Source organism: Amphimedon queenslandica, unplaced genomic scaffold, assembly GCF_000090795.2.
Source record: "Amphimedon queenslandica unplaced genomic scaffold, v1.1 AMPQUscaffold_13379, whole genome shotgun sequence".
Lineage (NCBI taxonomy): Eukaryota > Metazoa > Porifera > Demospongiae > Haplosclerida > Niphatidae > Amphimedon > Amphimedon queenslandica.
Window position 1 is genome coordinate 187,966 of NW_003546385.1, and position 11,546 is coordinate 199,511.

An 11,546-nucleotide genomic window follows, 5' to 3' on the forward strand; every position below is an offset into this window, starting at 1 on the left:
TGATTTATAACTTTACCTGTGAGAAAAGAAAATTCCTCGGCGGAGAAAGTGGTGGGCTGGTTTCTTTGATAGAGTCTCAATCCTTTGTAGAAGGGATTCATCTATTCTCTCACTTCCAAACTGAACTAAAATGAATACATTAGATTAACAATTTTCACGAGCTGACATAGTTGACCTACCAATGAGCTTATCATAGTTGATCTTCTTTTCACCTTCCCCAGCTTTAGCTGTCCAAGGATCAACAATTTGTTCTTTAGGTTGAGCTGATTCTGTTGCCATTATTTCTGTACGGACTACGGTTTGCAGCTTAGGCAGTAATGATATTCATGCTAGCTAGATGACCACACCTGCAACTTCTATTATTTTTCTTGGAATTTATCATTGTACATGCAATGTACAGTACTAGATGACCACACCTGCAACTTCTATTATTTTTCTTGGAATTTATCATTGTACATGCAATGTACAGTATAATGTATAGGAGAAGGAAGGGGTAGCAAAGGGGCTTGGTATAAGCAAAGGAACATGATGAAATTATTGTTAATTACGACATGCATGCATTATCATACCATGTTCAACTTGTATGCTATAGGCTATGAAAAAAGCCAGGAATAGCCATAAGCTGTGCATGTGATTGTGCACAAAATATAGTCATAACAGTTAAAAGTAGACTGCATATATGACACATAAAAGAGATGGCACCCCGGAAAAGATGTAGCCATCTGCAGCATGACTGAACAGTCTGTTGAGCTGTGCTTTACATATTAACATTAATGAGTATTGTTTATGTCAATTGTCATTGTATTAATTCAGTGTATTTATCACCTTATTGCTTGCTATTCAACGCTCCAGACATAACACCATCATTATTAGATTTTGTAATTTTGAATGTAGTTGACTAATTAAGTTGTTATTAAAAATATCGCTATTCTTGTTACTTTATAATAATTATTATACATTGAAAATCATTAATAAAAATTATATTAATATGCAAAATTTGATAGCTACTTATTTTACAAATAAATGAACATCCTCAGTAAAAATGAATAATGATTCACCCAGTTCCCTTTTAATCACTCCAGTTGGGACAGTATCATTATTGTTCACTTCATCAAGAACTTCGTAAGGCATTTTATCGTAGATTTTCTCCGTGTCTTCTATCAATAGTATAGCTCGATCTTTATACTTTCCAAATATCTGGAGGACTTTTGGTTTTAGACTATCGAATATTCCTTCATGAAATTATCATACCATGTTCAACTTGTATGCTATAGGCTATGAAAAAAGCCAGGAATAGCCATAAGCTGTGCATGCCATGATTGTGCACAAAATATAGTGATAACAGTTAAAAGTAGACTGCATATATGACACATAAAAGAGATGGCACCCTGGAAAAGATGTAGCCATCTGCAGCATGACTGAACAGTCTGTTGAGCTGCATGCACTTTAGTATTAACATTAATGAGTATTGTTTATGTCAATTGTCATTGTATTAATTCAGTATTTATCACCTTGTTGCTTGCCATTCAACGCTCCAGACATAACACCATGATTTTTAGATTTTGTAATTTTGGATGTAGTTGACTAATTAAGTTGTTATTAAAAATATCGCTATTCTTGTCACTTTATAATAATAATATACTTTGAAAATCATTAATAAAAATTATATTAATATGCAAAATTTGATAGCTACTTATTTTACAAATAAATGAACATCCTCAGTAAAAATGAATAATGATTCACCCAGTTCCCTTTTAATCACTCCAGTTGGGACAGTATCATTATTATTGTTCACTTCATCAAGAACATCGTAAGGCATTTTATCGTAGGTTTTCTCTGTATCTTCTATCAATGGTATAGCTCGATCTTTATACTTTCCAAATATCTGGAGGACTTTTGGTTTTAGACTATCGAATATTCCTTCATGAAAGGCAAGAAATAACGTGTAAATACTAGTGGGCAAGTCATCTTTCTTGACAAGGCTAGCTGACATATGGTGCCCACATTTACTAGTGTAAAAATGAACTACGCCACTCGTAATTGTAATGTCAATCGGTAGCAGCCATTTGGAGCTATTAGTAGCAATATTAAAAATACTGAGTATCTGAGTGTCCCTTCTACTCAATTCCTCCTTCATTTCTTTATTATCATTCGTGATTTTTTCTCTTAGAACTCTATTTTCCTCTTTTATTTTCTCATTTTCCGCTTTAACTTCATTGATCTCTTTCAGCACTTCCTCATTTTCATTCTTCAACTGTCCACAAGCTACAGCTAATAGCGTCATGTGTTTAGCATCAGAAGTGTGAGCCTCCATATCTTTACGTAGTGGTTTCTCATTGCATCCAGCCCAACTAAATGCACAATTTACCGGCTGTAATGGACAATGAACAGCGATATGAGAATTAAGACGCTGACGAGACATGTGTGAAGATGTACATGTGTTAGGGCAGGGGACAGGATAGGACGAGCAATTTGTAGAGTGATCCTCAGTAATAAAAAAATAAGCTCCTTCTACTTTACAGAACTGGCATTGATAGGGTCGCTGAGGGCATTCGTTCTGCTCGTGGTTTTTAAGATAACACCTGCCTTCTTTTTTCGAACACAATACATGTTGACACTGTACCTCTTCATATAGACACTCTCCTTCTCTCTTCCCATGATTAAGGTGAATAGACAAACTCCTTAACTCCACTCTCCATTCACAGCCTTTGCTTTTATTAGTACAGTGGACTTGTAACCCATTAATGATGCGGAGACATTTCTTATCAGGGAAGAATCGATATTCTACTTGTTTGCAAATGGGACAGGCTCCATTGCTAGCCTTTATCCTCTCTATACAATATCCACAGAAATTACGACCACAACAGCTGACCTGATGAGGATCTGTGAGGATATTGAGACAAACTGGGCACTCTATGTCTACATGCTCTGGAAGCTCTTTAACAAAAGAAAGTTCATCCTTAGAGAAGTGTGACATGATGTGACCATAAGGCCACTCCAATTTGATTCCTTGTTTCCCATTACCCGCCCGCATGGGGCCACATCGCTATTCATTATTGCGGTTTTTCATTGATTATACAAGCAATTTATACAGCTGATAATGAATAAATTTAATGAAAATGAACAAACCCGCCCGCCCGCATCAGGCCCGCCTCTGTAATGGGAAACTATGAATCTTATTGGAGTGGCCTAAAGGGGCTAAATAAACTCAAGGTGTGTCACATGATGTGATAATAATCTCTAAACAAATAGATCTAGTCTACATTACATAATGTCCTTATAAGGAAGTATTGAATTATCTAGACAATCAAAAAAGCATTATACATAATCCCCACACACATTATTTGAATAAAAGGTACTACTATAATTGTTTAAAGATAAGGAATTCTGGTTCAGTTAGTGTACGAGTTTTGAGAGTGATATCCGTCACTAACACTCCTGGCGGTGGAGGTGGTAATGCAATCAAGTCTTTTTGAAGAACATCATGAGGTGATTTGAAGACAAAAAATATTTTGAAATTATCCAATAAAGTTACGGTAGTGTCGCCATATTTAGCGGAAATATGAGGAAAGCTCCATGAGGTCTTTCCTCCATGATATGCCAGCAATAACTTGTACGACAAAGAAGTTAATCTTACAGCTTTGATTGACATCAAATGCCCATGACATTCATCTGTAAAAAAATGAGCAACATCGCTGTCTTCTGTAATTGAAATTGGTAACATCGGATAGTTAGATCCAGCTGGGATTTCAAGTGTTTGAGTTGTTGAATGGGCACAAGTTGATGTTAGCTTTTCAACTTTGATATTCAACTGGTTTGCATCATTTTCTAGCTGTTCACAAGTTTTCTTCTGCTGTGCCAGCTCCTTTTTCAAATCTTCATTTTCTTTCTTCAGTTGTCCACAAGCTACAGCTATTAGTGCTAAGTGTTGAGCATCAGTAGTGTGGCCATTCATATCCTTACGTAACGGCTTATCTGTGCATCCAGCCCAACTAAAAGCACAATCAACTGGTTGCAATACACACTCTGATAGATGACGAGCAAGGTTACCCCAGTGTTATTAAGCTCTGCGAACATTTGTTTGGACAATGGATAGGATATCCTGAACAAGATTTGTAATGTTCAGTAGTAATGAATATGTATGTGCCTTTTGTTTCTAAGCAGTAAGGACACTTATATGGTCGCTGACGGCAATCCTTGTTCTCATGGCGCTTGATGGAACTTCATAAAAAGATTCTACGGCATTTGTCATAACGGCACTTTATTTCTTCATATTGACATTCTCCTTCTTTTTCTCCCTCATTGAGATGAATGAACAGATCCTTCAATGATCCTTTCCATTGACAACCTTTCTTCTGATTGCTACACTTCACAGCTAATCCATTAATGACACGTAAGCATTTTTTGTCAGGAAAGGACTGGTAACTATTATTTTTACACCTCTTTATACAATTCTCACAAAAATTATTACCACAGCATGTTACTTGATGGGGATCTTTTAAGATATAAAGGCAAATTGGACAGTCAATATCAACATGCTGGGGCAGCTCTTCAACAAAAGAGAGGTCTTCTTTAGAGAGTTGGGACATTTTGGTTTTTAAAATAAACTGCATGTGACTGTCTCATGAAACTGTTTTGATACACGAATATGACTATCAACCAATTTGAAACCTTATTAAAACACTTCAGTAGTGTTATAAATCCATGCTAGTATACAGGTATACCTAATAAGTAGCAACAGTTAAGTATATATTTTTGAAATCTAAGTATCCATTCTATACACACTTAATTTGTAATATTATCAATGGAATCAAAATCAGCATTATTAAATTGACTTTTTCATAAAAATCTAGAAAAACATCATTGACATGATTAACTGTATCTCATATAAGCAAAAAGTCAACAATTACAATTTCTTTACTTTGTGGGCAATATCATTCCTTCCAGCCTCCTTCAGTGCTTTAATTAATTTGTGGCGTGTTGCATTGCGACGTCTTAACCAAGTAAAGATCATTTCCTTCTGACAACGATCAGCATCCCTATTATGTTTGTATTTGATCCTTTCCAAATCAGCATTATCAATACCAAGGTAAAGTCCTACAAAATCCCAGTCGCCAACTAAGTTTTTAATGGCAGATAGTATGATAGGAGCATGACTTTCATCTAAAAAATACAAATACTCATTGTTCTCAGTACTATATATGCTCATACTTAGTCTTTTCTTAAAATTTGATGGTAGTGGTTTGTATATTGGCAGTGATTCAACAGTTGATGATATTGATGATTCTGGAGTATAAGCTGATGCATCTTCATCACTTAATGACTGCATTTCTCCCTCTTCTTCCTCAATAGCTGTGTACATGCAATAAAAATATAAATAGTTATGGATCATTGAAACTTACTATCCTGAGGTAAAACATCACCGTCTGCATTATTGGAACATTCATTCACTGCCCCCACACCTTTAGAGTATTATTTCAAGTTTTAATGTATTTCCAAATAATTTAGCTTACTTTCAACTTCTGGAGAATGCAGTGATAAGGTCTTATACTCTTCCAATGGTGAAGGCAGTGGTAATAAGACATCATCTACTGCATTATTATATGAATAGTGAATACATAGCTTTTACACTTACATGGTACCAACTGAACACTTTCAGTCTCGTTGGTATGAATTACAACTGTATTTAAAGGGTTTGCTGCACTGATTGCATTCAAGTTATTGTCTTCGTTGTGATCAATAGTGTCGAATGGAGACTGCTCAGTCATGCTATGTTGCACAAGAAGTTCTAAAGAAAATAAAATACATAAGTTTAATAAATAACTACATGTAAGGTTACCTTGCTGTTGTTCTTCAATGATATTAGTGGTGTTTCCTTCTTGATTGAAAACATCCCGATATTTTGGAGAATCAATATCTTCAGTCAGTTCAACTAAGCATGCGGGGTCATCTCTTGATAAATTAATTAATGAAACATCATCAGAGTCTGCTGGTAATTGATTACTAAGTTCAATATGGTTATTTTCCTCTTCTATAGGAACAAGAGAAGGAAGGGGTGGGTCAATGTTTCTCTCTTCATCTTCTCCAATAGTATTAGTCGATGGAGTATCAACAATACTGCTTAAGTACAATGCTAAGCGTAAATCTTCATCAAATGAATCAACATTGCCTGTAGTTTCATGAGAAATTCTTGAATGGCGTTCATCATTGTTGTCCTGCTGGATCTGCCTTGATGGAGCTGTGGCTGCAACTGGTCTATGGTGTCGCAAACCAGCTGGTCGTACATTGTTTTCATCATCATCAGGGTCATTTGTTGCTAATCGTTCAAATCGTTGTCTTCTTCGTTTCATCTTTTTACGGCAACCTTCATAACAATCAAAAAAGGCATCTACAGCATCACTATCATAATGATCACAGCAACAAAATATATTCTTTACTACACAACAGATTAGAAAGCAACAGCAACAGCAAAAAAGGCTTCCCAATACAGTTGTTGCAATGAAACCAGCGTATGCTGACCCACGAAGTCTTGGGCCCGAAAATGTATGGAGCATGTCAGTAGTGTTAGTTGGCTGAATTAGGAAGTATGTGGTAGATTCATCAGTACAAATGAATGTGTTACACAGAGTAACAGTGCAGGTATGTGAATGGTCACAAGTTTGTTTAAGTCCAGTAGTACTATAGCGTCTACGTATAACAGAAGCCTTAGCCTGAATGGTGAAGTCGCTACTTACTTCAGCCCCCACGTAATATACTCCATCAGTTGTAATATTAAAGGAATAGCTATATGTGGCATTTGATGCAAAGCAGTGAGAGGCTGTTACTTGCCATGGACTATTTAGATTTGAGTTGAAAAAATTATTAAAACTAGTCCTGTTATCAAAAAGATGGAGGCAAGCTGCTTTTTCTGAATTAAGCCCTTCAGTAAGCTCTATTGTTATGTTATACTGAATTGAAGATCCGGCAAGTAAATAAATTGGATTGTAGCTTCCAAGATAATTTAAATCATATCTCAACGATACCAAGAATACTCTTGACGATACTGAAATATGAATTTGCTGAGGATGAAGGTCTTCAGTGATAATTGGAGGAATGCGATTGGTTTCAAAAATTGCATTTTCATAGTAGATTTCAAATTTTACTTTAGCAACGGCAGGAGTATTAACTTCAAAAAGTGCTGAACTGTCGTGCAGTATGTCTCCAATAGTAGAAATTCCTGCAGGGCTTTCTATTACATTTGATATAAAGCTAATACATAATACAGCTATCATGAATGAAGTTCCAAGAATGCAACCACATAAAACCATAAATGCTACATAAATGCCTCCACAATCTGTTTTATAGATAATAGAACACATCATGAAGCTACATCATTATGTGCAACTCACCATGACAATGTTTTCTACTGCACATTATTAAAGTCTCAACAAGATCATATCATACAGGAATACCGCTGCTGAATATGAATGATAGATAGTATTTTAAATACACACAATAAGCTTTAATAATACTATAGATATAGATACAAAACATTTGTGAGGCATTAAGGAATCTGTGTTTATACAAAACATGATGCATGCACACACGATAATGGTCTAATATAAAATAATAATATTTGCCCTATACACAGTTAGTACAAATATAGATTAGAGGTTGGTGTTCATAACTCTACACATAAAAGTACTGGCATAAAACAATTTTTGCCCCGATAAAAAGTTGTGACGAGCCAAGTTACCAACTGGCCAAGGAATTATGCTTAATAAGATTGATCCAGCTGGAGAATAGCTTCGCACATAAAAGGTCTATAGATCTATGACTATATAGCTCAATATATAGGCATGAGTGAATCAGGCATATCTACCAACCTTATACCATAAGTTTAGGCTTTGATGATCAAGTTATACAAATAATTGTTATGCTCACTGTATAGCTAACACCAATAAAATATTACGCACCTTTTTGAGCTGAAGACTACTGAAATCAAGATTGAAATAGTTTAGAGAGGAAGTTAGTCTCGCGTATCCGGACCACACCCTCCGTGCGGCAAGGAGGGTGTGGTCTGGCATTTGATACAAAGCAATCAGAGGCTGTTTCTTGACCATTCATACTTGAGTTAATAAAATTATGAAAATAAGTACCATTGGAAAAAAGATAGAGGCATGTTAAATCGGTTCTTTCAGTGAAATACACTGTTACATTATACTAAATTGAAGATCCAGCAAGCAAATAAATTGGGTCATAACTTCCAAGATAATTCAAACTTCCTTTATATGCATTATCAGACAAATTAGATGAAACAATCAAGTGTTGAGGAGAAAGATTCTCAATGACACTCAGGGGAGCATGATTAGTTCTAAAAATTGTACTTTCATGATACATTTTAAATTGTACCATAGCAACAGCAGGAGAGTTAACTTCAAATAGTGCTGAACTGTTGCCCAGTGCATCTCCAACAAGAATTGAACCAGATTCTATTGTTGCACTACTGGACAAAAAAGAGATGAAAAGTACAGCTACGAGGAATATAGTTCCAATACAGCAACCACAGAAAGCTATAAAGGCTGTACAAGCACGCCCAAATTCTGTGGGTGAAAATTATAAAAGATCTACATCAGCTAAATCTACATAGCTTAATTTCAATTTACCTTGCCAGACTATATTGCACATTACTTATAGTAATCACCTATTAACAAAGCAAAATACTGCATAATCTAGCACATTTTACAGTAGCTTACAGTAAGACATAATTTTTGTGGTAAACTAAGCCAGGACAGTAAACAACAGTAAATTATAATAAACAATACGTACCAAAGTAAATAATTTACTTTGGTATGTGATGTTTATTATACTTACTGTTGTTTACCATCCCGGCTTAGTTTACCGCAAAACTGTAAATATAATAGACAGTGATACTTTGGTAGACAATGTAAAAATTCTAAATTACAATTACTAAACTCAGGCTAGATCTAAACCCAGCCCAAACTTCAGTCACTTCGCTTCTACTATGATTCATGGACACCAAGCAATTTTTAACCTCGTTTTTAACTGACAAGTAGTAAAACGCTAAATTAATTTGCTTTATATTTACCTTAAATATACAAGAAACAGAGATAGTAAACACGATCAACTTGGTTAAAAAGGGAAGACAGGGTTATAACAGCAACCATAGAGCCTTGATAGAGCCGATACAGTAAGCTACGCGCTCGGCTATCGTGCGCAAAACATTTGTGGGGTGTGGCACCATAAACCAAATAATTATAATCACGTTGATCAGGCCTGATTTATTATTATTATTATTATTATTATTATTATTATTATTATTATTATTATTATCACTTTACAACACACAGAACAAAAAGTAAGGATAAGTAACATAAGAATGGGACAGGAAAAAATAGAAGTGTTGAAGGACTGACTCCAACCATAGATACAGTATACAACAGGGATTGGAAACGGCCCGGTATCACGTGATCTTTCCCTTAACATTTCAATGAGACAACAAAAATTGTCAAAAAAACCTAGGCGTGTTACGGGTTAAAAATAGATATCCAGGGATATTCTTCAGAAAAGTCTCGAGAAAGTCATCTGTCTAATGACTTTTTAAGATTTGAGTGGTCCCCATTCTAGGAAAACTTTGGCTGCATAAAGCTCTCTTTCAAAGGTATTCTATAAACTGGTACTCTTTGCAATATATCCATTCTCGTATGATTTGAGATCTTTTCTCCCTCTAGCTTCTACATTGATGACACAACAGCTGTTATGATGAGATGTCTAGATTGGTGTGACTATTATCCAATGTACTGAGTGTTTTTAATCTTAATTTTCTCTTAAGCCGTGTTTTATTGAGGACATCAAGAATAGTCGGACCTACGGCGGAATTTCTCCCTCTGGCAACTTCACTATGACTAATAACGAAAATCTGTGGCATTAGTATTGTTCCCTAGGAATCTCTCCAATGTAATGAGCTACAATGAAGTGACTATTTTTGTCCTGTGGATATTTGGAAGGCTGTTTCTGCAAGTGAAGAATACTGCCGTTTATTGATTACTTTTGATAAACTTGCTATGCATGCAACTTTTATTTGATTCCAACTATTAGTTTTTACATTATAGAATAGTTATCAAGTGTCAGTGATAATGCAGCGTCAAGATATATGAAATAAACAGGGTTTGTAATTTTAACATCTATAGGGAGGCCATTTTGAATAAAATTATTAACCCGTAACGCGCATCAACCATTAATTATCCGAGTGTTTCCAATCCCTGTATACTGTATCTATGGTATTTCAGACCCTTTTTTATTTATCCGGTTTATTGATCTGTTTTTATACGTTTACGTGTAAATGATGGGCAAATACGCATAAAAATCAATGCGTTTTTATTTAAAACGTCGTCGTGTAAACGAGGCCTTAGTGTAAACGAGACCCTTATCTGGCTAAAAATATATCCGTTTTACTTTAAAACAGTGGCGTATCTAGACTTTTGAAGATGGTGGGGCAAAGATGGCGCGCGAAGCGCACCGAAAAAAATTTTGCGGTTAATTAATATTCATAATGGGCGTGTCTTTAATTAAAGTACGTCTACGCCCACAATAATGATGATGAAGTCGACTATATCAGACTAGCTCGGCTTGCTCTTTTCTTCTCTAAAGTTCTCTTTTGAGTGTTTTCTTTATTTATTGTGTTCTCTGGCCTTAATCAAGATTGGAGATATCTTAAATTTTTAACTACAGTAAATTAGAAGGCAATATTAATTTTGATTCAGTAGCAGTTGGTAGGGCAAATGCCCTACCATGCCCTACCTTGGATACGCCACTGCTTTAAAACGTAGTCGTGTAAACCAGGCCTAAGTACCATATATCCAACCCACACAGTAAATTGGCCGCCATGTTGGACGTCAAGTTTATTAAGAGTTCAATGGGGGAAAACACCTTTTCTTGCCTTGCTACTTTCTTGAGGCCTTTCTCGAAAGCTTAAAAAGCATCCTGAGGATCTAATGGGGTCTAGTAGTCACCTGAAAGATTGCTATCAAGAAATATAGAGCGGTTTCCTGGTACCAAGCCTTTTCCTATCATTTCTCCATTGCTGCCAATGGAAAGTTGACGTCCAACGAACTAATTTTTTTTTCTTGAAAGTTATTACGGTATGCAATGAATGATACATTTATTTTGCAATGAATATACTTAGCACGCATATCCTCTATTGGAGGTCAATTATTTTTCATATTAACCTAGCTCGTAAAAATATAAACCTATCTCAGTCGTTAAATAATTAATTGATTGGCAGTTTGGCACTCTACGCTTATGCTCTTATTAGTCCATTTGTCAGATTTTTTACTGCCTAGCCTGTTAGATATGTCGGTAGCTTCTCTAGCAAAAATAAAGGTTGGTAAAGCAGATATACATTCTATTTTTAACGACCTGGGGGCGTAGCCCCCAGGTCGTTCCTATAATTGATTTCAACCACGTGCGATGTTTGTATATACCGTACAGCAGGAAATATTTGCGGGGAATTAAATTTTGCGAGTTTGCGATTCCATTTAAAGCGC

At 35.5% G+C, this 11,546-nt stretch overlaps 2 protein-coding genes and 1 long non-coding RNA gene across 6 annotated transcripts; 1 reads left to right on the top strand and 2 right to left on the bottom strand.

Moving 5' to 3' along the window:
• Nucleotides 1-913: 913 nt before the first annotated feature.
• Nucleotides 914-3,011, bottom strand: LOC105312931 (TNF receptor-associated factor 5-like). Of its 2 annotated transcripts, none has more exons than XM_019997227.1 (2): nt 1,921-3,011; nt 914-1,232 (listed from the first exon to the last, which is right to left on the bottom strand). In XM_019997227.1, the coding sequence occupies exons 1-2, from the start codon at nt 2,975-2,977 to the stop codon at nt 1,009-1,011; spliced, it is 1,281 nt and encodes a 426-aa protein (XP_019852786.1). In that variant the 5' UTR covers nt 2,978-3,011; the 3' UTR covers nt 914-1,008. The 2 variants fall into 2 exon arrangements, with proteins under 2 accessions (XP_019852786.1, XP_011404258.2); XM_011405956.2 differs by having other exon boundaries at nt 914-1,197; nt 1,886-3,011.
• Nucleotides 3,012-4,789: 1,778 nt separating this feature from the next.
• Nucleotides 4,790-8,638, bottom strand: LOC109582510 (uncharacterized). 3 transcript variants are annotated; one of them, XM_019997252.1, is made up of 8 exons: nt 7,956-8,638; nt 7,389-7,453; nt 5,840-7,333; nt 5,636-5,788; nt 5,514-5,591; nt 5,403-5,462; nt 5,212-5,352; nt 4,790-5,163 (listed from the first exon to the last, which is right to left on the bottom strand). In XM_019997252.1, the coding sequence occupies exons 2-8, from the start codon at nt 7,411-7,413 to the stop codon at nt 4,907-4,909; spliced, it is 2,208 nt and encodes a 735-aa protein (XP_019852811.1). In that variant the 5' UTR covers nt 7,414-7,453; nt 7,956-8,638; the 3' UTR covers nt 4,790-4,906. The 3 variants fall into 3 exon arrangements, with proteins under 3 accessions (XP_019852811.1, XP_019852810.1, XP_019852809.1); XM_019997251.1 differs by having other exon boundaries at nt 7,389-7,456; nt 7,956-7,998; XM_019997250.1 differs by lacking the exons at nt 7,389-7,453; nt 7,956-8,638 and having other exon boundaries at nt 5,840-7,382.
• Nucleotides 8,639-9,424: 786 nt separating this feature from the next.
• On the top strand, nt 9,425-10,116 carry LOC109582509 (uncharacterized). The gene is made up of 2 exons (XR_002185120.1): nt 9,425-9,661; nt 9,732-10,116. It is a non-coding gene; the product is annotated as an uncharacterized LOC109582509 (long non-coding RNA).
• Nucleotides 10,117-11,546: the final 1,430 nt, after the last annotated feature.

Excerpts from the sequence above, each read along its gene's own strand:
- LOC109582510 (XM_019997250.1), bottom strand. The coding sequence starts at position 7,361 with ATGATGTGTTCTATTATCTATAAAACAGATTGTGGAGGCATTTATGTA. Across the intron at positions 5,592-5,635 it reads AAGTGTTCAGTTGGTACCAT|TAGATGATGTCTTATTACCA; the intron begins GTAAGTGTAAAA and ends ATAATAATGCAG. Across the intron at positions 5,164-5,211 it reads AAATTTTAAGAAAAGACTAA|ATGAAAGTCATGCTCCTATC; the intron begins GTATGAGCATAT and ends TGTATTTTTTAG.
- LOC105312931 (XM_019997227.1), bottom strand. The coding sequence starts at position 2,977 with ATGTCACACTTCTCTAAGGATGAACTTTCTTTTGTTAAAGAGCTTCCA. Across the intron at positions 1,233-1,920 it reads ATTTCTTGCCTTTCATGAAG|GAATATTCGATAGTCTAAAA; the intron begins GAATATTCGATA and ends AATTTCATGAAG.